We start from the raw sequence: 20,307 nt of genomic DNA on the forward strand, positions 1-20,307 counted from the left end.
CCTAACCCGTGCATTGTTCAGGGGTCAACTGTATTTTATATTCTATAGTTGAGGAAATTGAGGCACAGCGAGATTAACTTACTTGTCCCGGGCCACACAGCTAGTGAATGGTAAAGCAAGGATTGAAACCCAGGTTCTTTTATTTATTTATTTATTTTTGAGATGGAGTCTCCCTCTGGCCCCCACGCTGGAGTGCAGTGGCCGAAATCTCAGCTCACTGCAAGCTCCGCCTCCCGGAAACCCAAGTTCTTAACCATGGTGCTGACCTGCCTCTTTTGATAAGTGTGCTAGAGAACATTTGGTTTATTTCCGAAAGCGTAGATGCATTTTGTAATCTTTTTCTTTTGTTAACAATTACCATTTAATTTTCCTCTCTAGCAAGGAGGTCCTTTAGAATCCTTCAAAAATTGAAGCATGTTTACTTCATGATTTTTTTTGCCAATACAAATCAGAAAATTTTCTCTCTAACCTGCCAGCATCTGAAGATAAAGAGAGGAGAACCTAGTGGTTTTTATCTTTCTCAAAAAGATAACGGAAAATATGACTCAGGGGGGCTCTTGAGAGATGCTGTTCCCATTGCTGATGTTCAGTGTTTTATATCTTCTGCCTGGATTTGACTTTGGAGAAAAGCATCCAAAGTAAAATGTGCTTACAACTCTGCCAAGGTGAAAACCTCAATACCATAATAGGAGAGCTTGGGTGAAGAAGGAGTAAGTTCAGGAATAACTTGACTCTATCTTGTGATAAATTCTGAAGTGATCTGTTATGAAAGTCCCTTTCAGACTTATGGGTCAAAATCGATTTTCCTTAGTGTGAACCACAGGGATTTCACAGATACAGTGTAATGGGGGACCAGGAACACACATAGACTCGTGCCTGGATAGCTGAGCTTCTTAGACTTGACAAGCAGCCTTCTGCTTGACTAGCTGAAAACTCAGGCACGTGTGAGTCTCTTTCCCTCCTCTGAAAATGAGGCAATTGGACCAAACAGTGGAGCTGTTAAAAAACAGGCCAATTTGGACCTCACTCCAGCTCTAGTAAATCAGGCTCTAGGAGTGGAGTCCAGGTATGTGTATTTTCCTTGGGTGTCATGAAGAACCCGTAGATGGCTACTTTCTAACCAGAGTGTGTGCTAATGGCAGGCTCCGCTTTTATTTCTCTGTCTCTTCAGACAACAAGCATTTGTTGAACGCTTACTGCGCAGTGGGCAGAAGAACAGCCATTGTGCTGATGACAGGAATTCTGCAGGAACAAGGTCCTCAGGGTCCTTGACTTCAAGAAGCTTGAAGTCTAGATTAGATGAAAGATACTAACAGGTACAAGAGTAAGAGAATTAGGCTGGGCATGGTGGCTTACACCTGTAATCCCAGCTACTCGGCAGGTGGAAGCGGGAGGATTGCTTGACCCCAAGAGTTCAAGACCAGCCTGGACAACATAGTGAGACCCCCACCACTCCCATCTCTTAAAAAAACAGTGTAAGAGAATTTCAGATGGGCTACAAGTTGTGAAGAAGATAGAACAGGGTCATGACGTGGAGTCAGGGAGGTAAGGACCAGAGAGGGCATCTCTGAACGGAGACATGTGGGGGAGATAGGATCTCAGAGATGTGAAGGAGTCAACCAGGAGGAGAGCATGCTTAGGACAAAGCTTGGGAGGCTGGAATGTGCAAGATATGCTCGAGTAAGAGGCAGTAAGCAAAGGCCAGAGTGGCTGGAACATAAAAAAGGAGAAGCAGGCAGGCAGGAGAGAGGAGCAGAGGTCAGATCTCAGTCCTTGACCATGGCTGTGCATTGGGACTTTATTCTGAGCATGATTGGGAGCCATTGGAGGATGGAGATTGTTTTCAGAAATGAATTGGTTCTTGATTTTCATTTGAATAAGACCATTTGGGCTGCTCTGTACGATACCTGACAAGGTGGTTATAAAATTATTACTTGATATTTGACTAATTAGGCTTTATTTTCTTAACTTGGGATATAACTTATATACTATGAAGTTTACTCTTTTAAAATATACAGCTCGGCTAGGTGCAGTTGTTCATGCCTGTAATCCTAACGCTTTGGAAGCCCAGGAGTTTGATGCTTCAGTGAGCTATGATTGAACCCCTGTGCTCCAGTCTGGGCAACAGAGCGAGACCCTGTTTCTACAAAAGTTTTTAAAAATTAAAAAATATTCCCTGGGCGTGGTGACATGTGTCTATAGTCCTAGCAACTTGGGAGGCTAAGGTGGGAGGATTGCTTGAGCCCAGGAGTTTGAGGCTGTGGTGAGCTATGACTGTGCCACTACACTCCAGTCTGGGCAATAGAGCAAGACCCTGTCTCTAAAATAAATGCATACATACATACATACATACATAAATACATAAATAAATAAAGGTACACAACTCAGAGATTTTTAGTACATTCACAAAGCTGTGCAACTATCACTATTATCTGCTTTCAGAATTTAATAATAAATTGCTTTAATTTGCAAAAAATGTGATGGTATAGGAAATCATAGTACTGATCCTAGAGTAAGTAAAAGAAAGCTTGACTGGGATGATGAAGAAAACACTCAGACTCTCCCATTCTACACATCTAATGGAAATTTTGTGTGATGATGGATATGTTCTGTATTGCACTGTCCATATTGGGAGCCACCAGCCTCACGTAGCTATTGAGCACTTGAAATGCAACTGGTACTATTGAGGGACTGGATCTTTTATTGCACTAAATTTAAACAGCCACAGATGGATGCCATATTGAATAGCACAGCTTTATGGCAACTTACAAATTCATAGTCTTATCTGAGGTCGTTTTCCCCAACTCTCCTACCTCCCCAGTGTCTAAAATCATTGAAATGTTGAAGCATATTTATGGTATTTATACCTAATCCTCAGTACAAAGAAAAAGCTGGAGCGTTCCCACAAGGAATCTAGATGACAAGAGGCACAAAGGATGGATGGTGGCTGGGCACGGTGGCTCACGTCTATAATCCCAGCACTTTGGGAGGCCAAGGCGGGCGGATCACAAGGTCAGGAGATTGAGACCATCCTGGCGAACATCGTGAAACCCCGTCTCTACTAAAAATACAAAAAAATTAGCCGGGCATGGTGGCAGGCACCTGTAGTCCCAGCTGCTCAGGAGGCTGAGGCAGGAGAATGGCGTGAGCCCGGGAGACGGAGGTTGCAGTGCACCGAGATCACACCACTGCACTCCAGCCTGGGCGACAGAGTGAGACTCTGTCTCAAAAATAATAATAATAATAAAAATAAAAATAAAGGATGGATGGCAGATTCTGAGCATCTTCTGGGGTAGAATAGGATCTGAGTGGGAGTTAACCCGGTTGTCAACACGTGGGTGACATCCATATGCTCATGGAAGGCAAAGGCTAGTGGTGACCTCAGCCCCAGCTTCACAACTCACAACAAATAAAAATAATTCCCAAAGCAGAATATTTTAAGAGGGCAATAAAGTAAGGTTATCTCTCCTTCTGCACTTATGGGTTACATGTGACAACAGTAACAAAATCACCCTTTCTAGGATTATGTCCCTGAACTATTTGTTAAGAAGCGTCAAAGCGCCATGAGAGACTCTAAACTCTCATGGTTAAACTCATTAAGCCCTACCCTCCCAAAGTTCCATTTAAGCTGTTTCCGTTATTTAAAAAAAAGAAAACAAAATCTCCAGAGCCTTGCATTTTTGTCTAGAGGATTTGCTTTTCCATCCTTCATAAGGAGAAAAGTAGGCCAGGAGGAGCCTTAAACTTTATTAACGTTGTAAAATATTCAGTGGTTTTTTATTGTTCATTTCCTGTTTTATTATTTTTTTAACTACCATGTTTTGCAAATATGAGGCATACATGAAAGTAAACAAATTTAAGATGTTTCTTGTCTTAAAACTTCCTATATTGTTTTGGAGCCAAAATAAATTCTTTGTATTTATTGTGTATGATGTTATGAAAAGATGAGATGGCCTTTAATGCATAAGGCCTATGCATTAATATTTGCCTATAAAATATAGCATGTTCCAGAGAAGACGAGAAATACTCCCTTATTACCTGACAGATGTAGAAGGAAAAAATCAATCACGCGACCTCTAAAGCTGCAAGCTTTTAAGGTAAACACACAAATGTAGATTGAGATTCCATAAATATTTAAAAGTTATTTGTTAAACTAACAAACCATTAAATATAATGTTTTGGCCTCCTGTCTTCCCGTCTGTGTCTTCATGTGGCCTGAAAAGTTAGATTCAGATTTAGAATTCTTGGCCTAGAGATTTTAAACATTAAAAAGAAATAAATAAATAGCAAAGTGAGGGAGGCAGCCTGTCTACTGTCTAGGACTACAGAAGGACTCTGTCTGGGTCTGTGTTCCCGCATGAACAGCCATCCTCGGCCAGGCCTCCAGTCTAGGGTAGTGCACATCTGTGCCGTCCTCCACCCCAGGGAGGGTAGACCTGGGGCGGAGACCTGTGCAGGCCTGGGATGCACGTTCAGGCGTTTGGGTAGGAAATGCTGGGATTGCCAATGAATGGTCTAGAGAATTGAAAGTCTTTTCTTGCTTCATAGGAAAGGACATGGCTGGAGGAGGGTCAGAGCAGGGGGCCTAAATCAGAAAGTCCAGGATACAAACCCTAGTTACCTGGTTCTAGGAGCCAGTGACCATTGAGTGCCTCTTTGTGTCTTTTGTTTTGTTTTTGTTTGCAGCGGGGTCTTGCTGTGTGACTCAGCCTGGAGTGCAGTGGAGAGATCATGGCTCACTACAGCCTCAACCTCCCACTTAAGTGATCCTCCCACCTTAGCCTCCCAATTAGCTGGAACTACAGGCAAGTGACACCATACCCGCCTTTTTTTTTTTTTTTTTTTTTTTTTGGAGAGATGGGGAGTCACTGTGTTGACCGGGCTGGTCTCAAACTTCTGGGCTCAAGCGATCGTGCTGCCGCATCCTCCCAAAGTGCTGGGATTACAGGTGTGAGCCACCGTGCCTGGCCCAGTGCCTCTGTTGAAAGAAACTCTGCTCCCTAACATTCCCCTGATAAAATTTCACCCATCCGGGACAGCAGAGCAGTCGCTTATTAGAGGGCTAAAATGTCCTATATTGTTTTAGAGAAAAAATAAGTTATTGATATTTATTATGTATGAAGTTATGAAAAGATGAGACGGCCTTTAATGCATCCTTAAGATCTGGCTCTACAGTTGGTCTCTTTTACAGTCACAAGTTTTCAGTTTGCTATTTCTAGGGCTTCTGAGTGCTTTTAAATTTTTTCAAGCTTTATTGAAATACAGTTCACATACCATACAATTTACCTATGTTTTTAGTATATTCGCAATTTAGTATATTGTGACCTTCACCACAATCAAGTTTAGAACATTTTCATCACCCCAAAAAGAAACCCATTCTCATTAGCAAGCATTCCTGTTTTCCTCACCTCACCCCCAGCCCAGGGCAAGCACTAATCGACTGTGTCTCTCTAGTTTGCCTCTTCCTCACTGAGGGCTTTCGTACTTTTAAAGTGGTTTCCCTATACATGAGTACACATTAAGTAGGCCCAGATAGAATAGCAAAATCTCAATGCATCCAGATATTTTGTTTTCTCTATAGCTGTAGGTTAGTGCTTCTCAAACTTTAATGTGCGAGAGAATCATTCTGTGAATCTGGTTAAAATTCCCACTGATTCTGCCGGTCTGGGGTAGGGCCTGAAATTCTGAATTCCTCTCAAGGAGTCCCCGTGCTGCTTGTCTAGAAGACACACTTTTTCTTTCTTTCTTTTTTTTTTTTTTTTTTTTTTTTTGAGACAGGGTCTCACTCTGACTCCCAGGCTGGAGTGCAGTGACATAATCTTGGCTCACTGCAGCCTCCGCATCCCAGGCTCAAGTGATTCTCCCACCCCAACCTCCCAAGCAGCTACTACTACAGGCACATGCCACCACACCCGACTCATTTTTGTATTTTTTGTAGGGACAACAGGGTTTTACCATGTTGGCCAGGCTGGTCTCAAACTCCTGAGCTCAAATGATCTGCCTGCCTCGGCCTCCCAAAGTGCTGAGGTTATAAGCATGAGCCACCACACCCATCATGGAAGCCACATTTTAAAGAGCAAGGACACATGGTGCTGAAGTCATTGTTTTAACCAAAGCAGCCTCCATTTCAGACAATGAACTGGTTTAGTATGGCAGGGTCCCATTATAGCATAGAAAGCATGGGGGAGTGGTGTGCCTGCATGCATGTGTGTGTGCACGTATGGGCGTGTGTGTGTGTGTCTGAGAGAGAGACAGAGAGAGAGAGAGAGAGACAGAGACGGGCAGTGGGCGGAGGCTCCGTGAACATGGACCTCTGTCTGCCATTCTGAAATGAGGGCTGTGAGGACTTTGTACATTTATTTTTCTCCCTTCTGGCCTTCAACTCCATGCTCTTCCTGATTCACCGTCCTCCTTATAAAGCTGAGATACTGCAGGTTGTTCAACTTTGGTTCCCTTCTTTATCAAGGATGCAAAACCATGTTCCTCTGACCATCGCTGATGCATCAGGGTCATTGGTTCTGGTCACACAGCACTTTCTGGAAACTGTGTTCTTGTGAAAAACAGTGAGAACCACATTTCCCACACTTTGGTATTTTTGACAAGCTCTGTCTCCTTGGGCATAGGAACCAGAGTCCCTGTTTACAGAGCAGGAATCCGAAGCGCGACCCTTGGTGATGGGGCTCAGTCAAAACCCAGGGCCTCCAGGTTTGCTCGGGGTGGGCATTGCACAACCTGTGGCATTCAGTTGCCATCCACAGAAGGACTCACTTTCTCTAGGTTCTATCACATGGCTTTTGTTCCTGTGGTTTCTTGCTAACTAACTGTATCATCACATCCCACATGGCAGCGCTAAGGCCAAACACAGAAACCAAGCTTTATTCATCTTCCAGGATGACCCATGAGACTCCCTGAGTGCCCAGCTGTTATATTAGATGTGAGGTGGGAGCACGGGGAGGCTCCAGTGAGGCTGCTGGGCTGTGGATGGCAGAGGCTGCGTTGTGTATAAAACCCCTGAGAACACGACATAAGCGGTTGAACTTTGTGACAACATGTCTGTGACTGCCTTTTTTTTTTTTTTTTTTTTTTTTTGAGATGGAGTCTCACTCTGTTGCCCAGACTGGAGTGCAGTGGCGTGATCTCGGCTCACTGCAACCTCTGCCTCCCAGATTCAAGTGATTCTTCTGTCTCAGCCTCCCAAGTAGCTGGGATTACAGGTACCCACCACCACACCCAGCTAATTTTTTTTGTTTTTTTTTTTTTTAGTAGAGACGGGGTTTTACCATGTTGGCCAGGCTGATCTTGAACTCCTGACCTCAGGTTATCCACCTGCCTTGGCCTCCCAAAGTACTGGGATTACAGGCGTGAGCCACTGCACCTGGCCAACTTTTTCTTAAGGCACATTTGAATCTGAAAACAATGCAAAATTACTTAGAAAAGACAAGAATGTGAATCCAGTGGTGACGTTTACAGCAGCACATTTCTGATCATGGCACCTCTTGGCTCCAGCACTTTCAAAGGCTCCCTATTACCCACGTGGTAAACCCAGCCTCCTTATTACGACCTCCAGGGCTCTCCTCCCTGGCTTTGGCCTCCACTTCTAGCTCTGCTGCCTCCAACTCCCTTTATAAATCCCTCACACCCCAGCTACTCTGTCGTAGACCGTGTACTGTTTCAGGAACACAGTGCCTCGCAGCTTCCGTGCCTCTCCTCTTGCTGTTCCTTTCTGCCGGAATGTCCTTCTTTCCCTTCTCTGTTAAAATTTCAGTCTTCCTTCCAGGGTGAATTCCTTTCCTCTCCCTTCATGATGCCTTTAAAAACAAAACTCTTTAAATTAGTTAATTAATTTAGAGATGGGATCTCACTCTGTTGCCCAAGCTGGAGTGCAGTGGCATGGTAACAGCTCACTGCAGCATTAAATCCCCGGGCTCAAGCACTTCTCCCGCCTTCCAAAGTGCTAGGATTATAGGCATGAGCCACCACATTTGGCTGTTTGTGGAATCTTTTTACCATCTTTCTCTCCTCTGTGTTCTACTCCAACTGGACTTTCTTTTGACATTGTCTTGTGATTTACATTGTTAATAGAAATAATGCAAATACAATGGCCATTTATTGAACACATGCTGTGTGCCTGATGGGGTAGCATGTGATTTACATAAGCAACTCCATTTCCTCTTCCAAATGCCTTAGTAAAGAAGCTGGTGTTGTGCCCACTGCAAGGTGAAGTTATAAGTTCAGACTTCCCCAGAGTTACCTGGCAGGTCCAGTGTTGGTCCCAAGGCTGGTGACGACACCCAGACCCTCTTATCCAGCAGCATCCAGCCTTTTTGGCATCAGAGAGCAGTTTCATGGAAGACAGTTTTTCCTTGGACTGGGCAGGTGGGGGGATGGTTTTAGGATGATTCAAGCACGTTGCCTTTATTGTGCACTTTATTTCTATTATTATTACATTGTAATATATTAATATAATGAAATAATTATATAACTTACCGTAACGTAGAATCAGTGGGAGCCCTGAGCTTGTTTTCCTGCAACTAGATAGTCCCATCTAAAGGTGATGGGAGACAGTGACAGATCATCAGGCATTAGATTCTCATAAGAAGTGCACAACCTAAATCCCTCGCATGTGCAGTTCACAATAGGGTTCGTGCTCCTATGAGAATCTAATGGGGCCACTGATCTGGCAGGAGGTGGAGCACAAGTGGTAATGCTCGCTCGTCCTCTGCTCATCTCCTGCTGGTTCCTAATGGGACCAGTCCATGGCCCAGGGGTTGCGGACCCGCTCTCACGTTCTGTTCATATTCATTTATCTCAATCAGAGCTGGCTGGAGCCAAGAAAGGAAGTCTCCAGCTTGTGTACAAACCCCTGTGACTTCCAAATTATAGAGGACTTGGTGTTACCTGTGTGAGATGGGTTAGGGAATGGTCCCTCTGCCTCAGCACAGTGACCGTCATGAGTCATGCCTGTCCCCAGGTCATTCTTTATTTCTTCAGCAGTGTATCTCTGAGCTGTGGCCCTTGAGAGGCCTTAAAGGGTATGCTTGAAGCTTTTGCAAATCATAGCAGGGAGATCTTGGGTCCTCAGGAAAACAACATAAGCAAACATCGTAAGCCCAAGAAATTCAAGCAGGTGGTGGCAGGGAACATGGTCAACACAGATGCTTATTTGTTCAGGTTAAGGAATGAGCAGGGTAGAGAGAGGTCCGTGGGGACGGGGTCTCCATGCACCCCAGCAGAAGTGAGTAGGGAACTAGAAAGGCTCTTGGGTGACAAGACTCATGCTCACGTCAACACTGGTCATCCGATGGGCTTGTTTGCTGTCGGGGTCAGCTGCTGGATCTCCTGTGACAATGGGTGGATGAGGAAGTGAAACGCAGCAAAACTGGATCTAGACAGGTAAAAAGCTAAGCTCAGTCAAAAGAATGGTCTGAAATAATATTTAGGGACCTAGAGAAACGCTCACAATGTAATAATGCTTTAAAATTTAAGATTTTCCATCTTAATCACAATCACAATTTCATTAAGATACATACCACCACTTGCACTCACGATTACGCATAGTGAAGAGACCCCAGGGAGTGTTCCAGAGGATTATCTGAGGGGTGGGACAATGGCAGTTTTGATTTTATTTTTATATAGTTTTTGAACTTCTATGATGTTCTCAAGTAAAACATGTTAATCAGAAAAAAAAATTGATAATCAGATAATCAGAAAAAGAAACAAAAAAAATTCTCAGAGCACAAAGCAAGCAGGGTTGGAGGCAGTCTGGGTGGGAAGGACCATTGTTCCCACCCAGCAGGGTTTTCTTCTTAATGTTCTTTCATGTGTGTGCACCCAACTTCAAAGCTTTTCCTGAGTTTATTATTGTGACGAATGGCTCTAAACTTCCTCAGTGACAGCCTCCCATTGGAGAACTACAGTTTGAAAATGTGACGGAAATTGATGAAACTTCTCAAGAATGCCTGGTGCAGACAAGACTTTAGGAGGTGTGAGGAGACGGCAAGACTCTCTCGAGCAAAATGTCCTCCCCCTTCCATTCTGTCCCCACTTAGTCTGTTCCATCCCTGCTTAATCACGGATATCCACTACCACATGTCTGCAGTCACCCCAGGGACTGGGATGCATCAAGAAAGGAAAATCCTTCCCAAGCCCTGTCTTTACCATCTTGGATTCCTTTAGAGCTCTGAAAAGCAAAGGGCTGGATTCAAGAAATGGGGAAGAGACTGAGCATAGCAGCCTGTAATCCCAGCATTTTGGGAGGCAGGAGGATTGCTTGAGGCCAGGAGTTCAAGAACATGGTAAGGCCCTGTCTCTACAAAATATAAAAAAAAGATATAGGCCGGGCGCGGTGGCTCAAGCCTGTAATCCCAGCACTTTGGGAGGCCGAGACAGGTGGATCACGAGGTCAGGAGATCAAGACCATCCTGGCTAACACGGTGAAACCCTCTCTCTACTAAAAAATACAAAAAACTAGCTGGGCGAGGTGGCGGGCGCCTGTAGTCCCAGCTACTCGGGAGGCTGAGGCAGGAGAATGGCATAAACCCGGGAGGCGGAGCTTGCAGTGAGCTGAGATCTGGCCACTGCACTTCAGCCTGGGCGACAGAGCGAGACTCCATCTCAAAAAAAAAAAGATATAGTCGGTCATGGTGCCACAGAAGGGTCTCTTGAGAATTCAGCCCAGTCTGGGCTACAGAGTGAGACCCTGTCTCTATTTTTAAAAAAAACGAAAGAAAGAAATGGAGGGGTAGCATGAAGATACCGTTTTGCTTCAGCCTCCTTCTCCATGTACACATGCACCTACTAATATGACTGTCTTGAAGGAAAATTCCAAGCTAAACATTTTGTGCCCATTTAGCCCAAATAAATAAAGAGGGAAGTGGGAAAGCCCTTGGATAAAACCACCTTGACTTCGGTGATAAATTTGTCAGACTTCAGTTTTGTGTTTTTTGTGATTTACCTATTTGCTTTTAAAATCTTGGTACATAAAAGATTATCAAAGAAAAAACTTTGTATGTGCCTAAATAACTTTCTTACATTTTGGCCATGTGTTTTAATGCTTCAGAAAATGCGTTTTGAAGGGAGGTAGGGATGGGTGAGGACACGCTGCCAGGTTAGGATAGACTGAATCAACCCTCCCAAGTTCTGAATCCTGTACGTGTGTGTTGGGGTGAGGGGAAATGCCTGGATGAAAATAAGTAAACTGAAGTTTATAACACTCCTTCTCGAACATCATACAGCTCTTCCAAATATCATTTTGATAAGTTAATGTAAATGAATCAGAAACATCTGCCTGCCAAATGCCCCCCGCACATACAAGGACTTAACAATTAAATGGAAAAATGTTCGGTTCAATGTGTTTCAGGTTTTAGCGGATCCAAGATGTTTTGAAAAACAGTTAAGTTCTTAAGACATTTTGATTATTTAAAGGGCAGCTGGCTCTCCCACCCTCTTTAAAAACGGCAGTGGTTATTTCTGTTCTTTGTATCGATGCCAATTTTATTGTCTGTGGAAGAAATTCTCTAGCAGAAGTTCACATCCCTGGTCTCTGAAATGATGACTGCAAATTGCTATCCTATCCAGATAAAGGCTCGCTTCTAACCCTCTCCTTATGCTATGCCCAGATTTGGTTCCTAAGCAAATGCTGTGTCCTTCAAGTACAGAGGTTTTCTGTTTTTTGCTTTTTTGAGACAGGGTCTCACTCTGTTGCCCATGCTGGAGTGCAGTGGTACGGTCATGGCTCACTGCAGCCTCCACCACCCAGGCTCAAACAATTCTCTCGCCTCAACCTCCCAAATAGCTGGGACCACAGGTGTGTGCCACCGTACCTGGCTAATTTTTTAATTTTTTGTAGAGACAGGTCTCACGATGTTTCCCAGGCTGTTCTCAAACTCCTGGCCTCAAGCAATCCTCCTACCTCATCCTCCCAAAGAGGTGGGATTACAGGTGTGAGCTACTGCACCCAGCCCAGGCACAGGGTTTTCAGTGATGATGAGGCAGTGTTTTTTTCTAGTTACAAGACCCTTTTCTAGAGTCAAGAAGAGCATTGTTGCCACCATGGGTCACTGTCTCACAATTTCAAGAATTTCTTAATTTGTAGTCCTGGTTCACCTTGAGGAAAAGGAAGAAAAGATGTTAGATGTTCAGAGGATGAGCTGAAATATGATAGACTATCAAGAGGAAAACAGTTCAAATTGTGTAAAAGACTACAACTGAAATTCCACTGTAAAATCAAAGCCACATTGGCCTCAGTCCCCTCAGCCCACCCTCTTATCCTTGGACACAGCAGAGGGATCCCGACAAACGCCCAGTATGCGGGTGACAGTGATGAGTGTGCAGTTCCCTATCAAGCTCTCTGACTCCAAGAAGTTGTCCTTACATTTTATTGATGTGCAGTCTCGCCATCCTGAAATTTTAATCACCTGAGTGCTGCTTAGACATCGGCTAGATCACCCAACTTGTAATTCTATCTGCATTTGAAGATGAAAGAAGAAACCCTTGTGCATTTTTGTTCCTTCTGTTTTCCCCTTCAAGGGACACTGTCAATCTTTCTTAGGCTTCCTGAGTAATCATCATTTAATTTTCTTTATAGGTTGGAAAGTCTCGATTCTCTTTAAAAAAAAATGAGAGTAATTAAAAGTGACGGGGCCAGGTTAGTAAATAGATTTGTGAATTCAGAGCACCATAGGTCTCCCTCATGGTAGAATTGATGCCATTTCACCCCAGTGGCTTTTAAGTTCAGAACTGGGAATTAATGATATTTTCTCACCAAGTTTAAGAAATCAAAAAACAAAAGAATTAAAGCAGAGCTTCATCCCACTGTTTCAGAGCCAAAATTTGTTTTAGTCTCACCGGAGTAAATCCAGCTGTGCTCCCATTTAAAACCCTCCCCTGGCTTTCTGCTCCTTCCAGCCTCAGTCCCAAGTCTGGGCCGGGTTTCACGTCTGCTCTTGACGTCATCTCCTCTCTGTCTCTTTCACATGTGTCCCAGCAAGCAGAGCTGCCTCCTGCTCGGGGCCTTTCACTAAGGGTTCTCTCTCTGACCTGCAGACCCCCAAAGAACCAACGCCTCTCCTTATCCGGGGCTCAACTCAAACGGCTCCTCTGTGGCGAGCATCCCCAGACACACATAGATCACTTTGTAGCCCATTATCCTGCTTTAATTTCGTCATAGTACTTATTGCTAAATGAAGTAGTCTTGCTAGCTAGGTGTGGTAGCTTATGCCTGAAATCCCAGCACTTTGGGAGGCCAAAGGAGGAGGATTGCTTGAAGCCAGGAGTTCAAGACCAGCCTGAGCAACATAGTGAGACTGCGTCTCTACTTAAAAATAATAGTTAAAAATAGTCTTGTTTATTGTCAACCTTACATCACTGAAGCATATACAGTGAATGAATGTTCTATGTAGACATGACCCTTGTTTGGAAAAACTTTGCTGTTTACAACTCTTTAAATTTTTTTTAGATGGAGTCTCACTCTGTCACCCAGGCTGGAGTGCAGTGGTGCAATCTCGGCTCACTGCAACCTCCACCTCCCAGGTTCAAGCGATTCTCTTGCCTCAGCTTCCCAAGTAGCCGGGACTACAGGTGCGTGCCACCACGCCTGGCTAATTTTTTGTGTTTTTAGTAGAGACAGCGTTTCACCGTGTTAGCCAGGATGGTCTCGATCTCCTGACCTCATGATCTGCCTGCCACGGCCTCCCAAAGTGCTGGGATTACAGATGTGAGCCACTGCGCCTGGCCTTCAATTTTTTTTTAAATGTTGGGCATTGCTTAGTGTGTACCTGGTGTGTTAACATGCTAGTTGGTGTCTTCTACTAACTTGGAGGGAGTGTTTATTTGTCAGCGACTCCATCTCTGTGGTGTGTGATGGCATGCTGCCAAAGCCCAGTCTTTCAGAAAGGAGCAGTGGAATCAAAACTTTAAGGGATACGTTCTATTAAAAGAAGCACCAAATTTCTTAAGATTTGCCTTTCCTTGTTTCTAGGCTACAGAGGTGAAATTCTGGCTGAAAGTACACTGAGTATAAGAATCAGCTAACAAAGGCTGGGTGCAGTGTATCACCCCTGTAATCCCAGCACTTTGGGAGGCTGAGGCGAGCGGATCACTTGAGGTCAGGAGTTTGAGACCAGCCTGGCCAATGTGGTGAAACCATCTCTCTACTAAAAATACAAAAACTTATCCAGGCGTGGTGGTGCATGCTTGTAGTTCCAGCTGCTGGGGAGAAGGCTAAGGCAGGAAAATCACTTGAACCTGGGAAGCAGAAGTTGCAGTGAGCTAAGTTCGCACCATTGCACTCCAGCCTGGGCATCACAGCAAGAATCCGTCTCAAAAAAAAAAAATCAGCGAACAAGACAACGTAGAGTTCTAGTCCTTAATCTCCCTTCGGGGACATCACTCCAACCTTGGAAGGAATTTTTTGGAGGAGGCCCTGGTCTTCATAAATAGCTATCAATCCACAGACCATAGGCTGATTCCTGTCACCATCCACAATCCCAAGCACCCGAAGATGTTCAGGCCTACCTTGAGAATGATCTCGGACAAGCATGTGACATGTGACAACCCTCAGAAGCTGATGAGAATGAGTGTATAGGCCTATTTAGGTCAAATATAGATTATTCCAGAGGTAGCTAAAAATGACAATTTCCTAGCCAGGTTGGGTTAAAAAAAAAGTTTCGAATTTCCAGAAACCATTGATCTTAATGAGCTTCTCCCCTTTTCGTTTTTATTTTCAGAAAACTTAATGACAGATGTTTGTTCCCTGCAAAGGCCTGAGAAACCTGTTTCTAAGCCAGGATTCTGACAATAGTGCAAAAGTCCTTCTTACGAAAACATGGTTTGGTCTTTTTGGTATTGTGATGCTCTGAGAAGTTAGGAAAGGCTTTCAAACTTCGTTACTCCTTCTTAACTAATTTCTGATTTGTTGTTCCAGTATTTATGTAAACCTCTCTCAAATCAAGGCAAGAAGCGCGGTAGCGTATTTCTTTTGGCATCATCAATCCGTCATTTGATCAGGCTGCTGTCTCAGGGGGGCATGTCTTACCTGTGCTTTCCCTTTGGTACTTTCTAGTGTTGAGGTGCTTCTCTGGACTCAGTTCCTGTGTGTGGACTGTTGCAGGATCTTCCATGGAATCTGCTCATTGTTCCCCTCTGGTTTGTCACCGGCATTTTAATCTATCACCTGGATCATGTTACTTACTCTCTTAATGCCAGTTGAGACATCCACTAATCCTGAGGATTAAATCTGAGAGCCTTACTTTTGTGTTGAAAAACGCTTCACTGAGGTGTTCTTGATCCTAAAGCTACTCACAGTGATGTCCATGAGCCAGCAACATGGCAACATCAGCATCACCTGCGCTCCTGAGAAGTCTCACCCCTGCCCCAGGTCAGTTACATCAAAATCTGCTCATTAACAAGATGCCAAGGTCATTCGGATGCATATTACAATTGGGAAGTGCTTTCTAGAATCCTCACTGCTACTGTCTCCACCATCCATCAGCAGCAGCAGCCGCAGCCATGTCCTATTGAGACATTTCTTTGCCTGCTCTGATTTGAGTACCCTGCACACATCATCAACACGATCTTGTTTCATCCTCCCAAAGTCTCTGTGTGCTATGGACTATTATTATTCCCATTTGCAGGTGAGGAAGCTGAAGCTCAGGGAGATTAAGTCATTTATGTGAAATTATCCAGGTAGGAAGCGTAGGCAGCCTGAGTTCAATCTGAGACACTTCGCCTCCGGCATCTGTTTCCCTCTCCCCTAGGCCTTCCCTCTTCCCTGCTGGCCAGGTCAGCTCACTCCATATTCATTTCATTTGCTTCCATCTAGTCAGTCTGCAAAACTCCAAAAGCAAAGCCACTGTGGAGGGAAGGCTGCTTCTTGGTGTGTTCTGTAAAAGAGTTTTGGATCTTAACATTATTTAAAATAAGACTGAGTTGTACCCCGTGTAGATTTTCTCTCTCTCAGCCCCAGAGAACAAGCTCTTTCTGCCGCTTCCAATTAAACTGGATGGCTTAGAGTTGCAGAATACCATCCCCCGCCCCGCCCAGATGTGACCTCCTGGCTCTGTTGAAGTGGTGGAGTATCTTAGACGTGACCTTTGGAAGAAAATGTATTATTTACAGCTCTAATCTGAAAAAAGGAAAAAGAGGAAGTAATATGACCTTGCAATGACATTGGTCTACAGTTGATCAAATTCTTTAAAGACCTCAAGGTCAGAATAGCTATAGCCTGTGTACTCGAGACCAAAAGTTAATTACAGGAAGGTGATATCTGGGGTCTGGAAGAGGTTGAGATCAGTGATTTTCACACTGGTTACTGAACTGCTCTGCTCTGAGAGGATGCTCCCTCCAGAGAAGGACTGGAGTGTGGGGTTGTCGTGGGGCAAGGTGGAGCTGGCCTCAGATAGAAGTTTGGTGGACCATTCTTCATTTTCAGCCAATTAGTATAGTACTTTAAATCTTATATTATTTTATATAGTAGGCCCTACGGTAACATTTTATTTAATGAGCCTTTCCTTCCTTGTAAAAAAAAAAAAATTGTACATTAAAAAGCAACTGAGCTAATCCTTCTCCATTAGAAGGATTTGCATTCTTTGCAGTTGAGGCTGTTGAGGCTCAGAAAGGCAAATTGACTCCCCCAAGGTCACACGTTGTTTTGACTGAAAGCTATTTCTTGTTTCCTCCTTTGAAAGCTCTAAAGCTGGGCTGGCTGCCAAGTCTGCTGGGCATTCGCTCCTCTGCTGTCTGGATCAGCCCTTATTATATCCACTGGCACTGACCTGGGTATATTTCATTTGCATTTAGGACTTCTTTGTGTGTGTTTGGAAAGCAAAGCGCTGTTCAGGTGTTCATTGGCAGAGCTTAGTCAGTTAGTCATACATTCTGAGTGTTCTTTTTCTTCCACCATGCAGTCAATCTGCATGCCTCCCCTTCTTCCCTGGTTTATTTATACATTGAAGGTAGCCTTGTACACGACGCTGAATACTCCAATATCAGCAAGATAGAGTAGCTCTTCTGCAACCACAAGGTGAAATGGCTGAAAAATCTCATTTTAGAAGAATGTGCATTTAAAGAATTTACGACCTAAAAGGGAATATGGGGTTGGGAGCCTGAGATAATAAGGAGCCCTAGGAAAACCCTTTTTTTAAAAAAAAGCTTTCAGAAAAGTAAACCAATAAATAAGAACCACTCATGAGGAGTATATATTTTTTTTTTTTGCAGCTAGTAATAATGGGTATGTGGGTAATTTTCATTTTATCATTTCTTGTTTGTCAGACACGTCTTCATTTGCTGTGTGACAGATGAGATGCATGCTAAGAAGCATTTTCTTTCTTTCTTTTTTTTTTTTTTTTGAGATGGAGTCTCGCTCTGTTGCCCAGGCTGGAGTGCAGTGGTGCAATCTCGCCTCACTGCAGCCTCTGCCTCTCCAGGTTTCAATTCTCTGCCTCAGCCTCCAGAGTGGCTGGGACTACATGTACCCGCCACCATGCCCAGCTAATTTTTTGTATTTTTAGTAGAGACGGGGTTTCACCATCTTGACCAGGCTGATCTTGAACTCCTGACCTCGTGATCCACCTGCCTCGACCTCCCAAAGTGCTGGGATTACAGGCATGAGCCACCACGCCCTACCGAAGCATTTTATTTCTAAGAGTGGCTCTCCTCAAAGCCTGCCATCAAAGCCTGGGCCATCAGCTCAGGTAGGTAGCTCAAGTAGGATTCTGGAACTTGGTTTCATTGCTCTCAGCTTTTACTCCTCTCTTCTCTAGCATTCTATTTTACCTACCATTTCCAACCACCATTTCTTCCTTCTCTAATTGTTCCCAGTGGGACCAACACACACACTGGAACTGAAATTCCTACTATTTCCAAAGATGTATTGAAGTCACACACACTGAGATTTACTACAAAGGAAACTCTTCTTCTAAAAAAGACAAATATTTGTTGTTTTATGTTTTAGTGCAGCATTATTTACAATAGCAAAGACTTGGAACAAACCCAAATGCCCATCAATGACTGACTGGATAAAGAAAATGTGGTACATATATACCATGGAATACCATGCAGCCATAAAAAAGAATGAGTTCATGTCCTTTGCAGTGACATGGATGAAGCTGGAAGCCATCATTCTCAGCAAACTAACACAGGAACAGAAAACCAAACACCACATGTTCTCACTCATAAGGGGGAATTGAACAATGAAAATACATGGACACAGGAAGGGGAACATCACACACTGGGGCCTGTCAGGGTGTGGGGGACAAGGGGAGGGAGATTGTCAGGGCAAATAGCTAATGCATGCGGGGCTTAAAACCTAAATGATGGTGAAACCCTGTCTCTACTAAAAAATACAAAAAATTAGCCGGGCGTAGCGGCTGGTGCCTGTAGTCCCAGCTACTCCGGAGGCTGAGGCAGGAGAATGGCGTGAACCCGGGAGGCGGAGCTTGCAGTGAGCCGAGATCGCACCACTGTACTCCAGCACTCCAGCCTGGGCGACAGAGCAAGACTCCATCTCAAAAAAAAAAAAAAAAAACCTAGATGATGGGTTGATAGGTGCAGCAAACCACCATGGCACATGCATACTTATGTAACAAACCTGCACGTTCTGCACATGTATCCCAGAATCTAAAGAAAAATTTTAAAATAAAATTAAAAAGACAAGTACATGTTGTTGTCATGCACGTCCATGTGAAGAGACCACCAAACAGGCTTTGTGTGAGCAATAAAGCTTTTAATCACCTGGGTGCAGGTGGGCTGAGTCCGAAAAGAGAGTCAGCAAAGGGAGATAATAAGGGTGGGGCTGTTTTATAGGATTTGGGTAGGTAAAGGAAAATTACACTCAGAGGGGGGTTGTTCTCTGGCGGGCAGGAGTGGGGGTCACAAGGTGCTCAGTGGGGGAGCTTTTTGAGTCAGGATGAACCAGGAAAAGGACTTTTACAAGGTAATGTCATCACTTAAGGCAAGGACCAGCCATTTTCACTTCTTTTGTGGTAGAATGTCATCGGTTAAGGTGGGGCAGGGCATTTTTACTTCTTTTGTGATTCTTCAGTTACTTCAGGCCATCTGGGCTTATACGTGCAAGTCACAGGGGATGCGATGGCTTGGCTTGGGCTCAGAGGCCTGACAGCTGTTTTATTTAGGTACGTCTAAGCGCCCAAGAATTTAAAGGGAAGTATTGGCTCTCAAGCTATTCAATCATGTATACAGAGAAGTTATCTAAGAAATCCTTGAGGTGTCATCTATATATGCTGATATTTTAAACTTCACCTTTGGTTATTCTGTTCCTGAGAAGAGTTAGAGAATAGTTAGATTTTCCCTCAAAAAACAAATTCCTGAGAGATTGTAAAAAAGCCTGTCTAAAGATGTCAGTTAGTGATATGTAGCGCTAAAGCAGTTTGCTGTCATTTTTGGTGGTCTTTTCAATTGTTTACTAGGATTAAGATATTGAATGTGGTCTCCGGTCGATCTCTAGAGTAGGGAAATGATTGTTGCTGAGTACTTATCATGTCATATACCACTTGGGTGTCATGAAATGATACCAGCGAGGGGTTCGTTACAGTTTGGCAAAATTTATCCTTGTAAAGATTCAAAGCTGGAAAGATTAGCAGGTGTATCTGGTAGCTGGTGGGCTAAAGAGGAGCTCTTCATAGGGTGTGCCTTAAGGTCAGGCCTATTGGATTGTATATTTGTACACAGAACCTGCAGAGATTAGTCCTTACCTCAGGCAGTTCATGATTCCACTCTAGAGAGAGGCATTTGTCACTTATTTGTCTCAGACCCTTGTCCTTGTTTTGCAAATGCAACCATGATATCTTAGCAGAGAGGTGAAACTATACACTTCCTTATCTAATTCATTTGTGCATCATTGGCATTCCTGTTTAGGATGGATGTATTACCATTCTCTTTCATTCGAATTCACTTGGAAGTAAAGTTTATCCCTGATGGGAGACCCCTTTTTAGATTACACGTACTTACCCCTGACCAGTAACTGTCTCCCGGTAGTCCTGTGCACTGCTCGGCTTGAGACTGAATTCTTATGCTTTTCATGACTCCTTTGGATGAATCTAGATCCATTCCCAGAGAGCAGTGTCAACTTTCCCTCAGGGCTGTGTGGGGGAGGTAGAGATGCTGGAACAAAACTGGGAACCTCTTAGGGAGGTAAAAGAGAGGAATACATGCTTGATAGCCAATAGTGTCAGGTACAGTTATGTTCTTGCAGTTTCCAAGGTAATTTTTTTTTTTTTTTTTTTTTACTTCTCAGGTATAAAGTACTCTCAGCCTTTTTTAAGGCCTTAAATACAACAATGATCCTTTAAA

The 20,307-nt window shown here is 43.9% G+C and overlaps 1 protein-coding gene across 2 annotated transcripts in view; it reads left to right on the plus strand.

Moving 5' to 3' along the window:
• SGPP2 (sphingosine-1-phosphate phosphatase 2) overlaps nucleotides 1–20,307 on the plus strand; it is a 140,978-nt gene that overhangs the window by 27,970 nt on the left and 92,701 nt on the right. The window contains exon 1 of one of the 2 annotated variants that reach the window (XM_077957712.1): nucleotides 17,269–17,690. The exons of the other annotated variant lie outside the window; for it this stretch is intronic. Coding sequence (XP_077813838.1) covers nucleotides 17,604–17,690 — 87 coding nt within the window. The 5' untranslated portion in view covers nucleotides 17,269–17,603. Of the gene's footprint in view, nucleotides 1–17,268; nucleotides 17,691–20,307 lie in introns of those variants that run through there. 2 annotated transcript variants of the gene reach the window in all.

Source organism: Macaca mulatta, chromosome 12 (assembly GCF_049350105.2).
Source record: "Macaca mulatta isolate MMU2019108-1 chromosome 12, T2T-MMU8v2.0, whole genome shotgun sequence".
NCBI lineage: Eukaryota > Metazoa > Chordata > Mammalia > Primates > Cercopithecidae > Macaca > Macaca mulatta.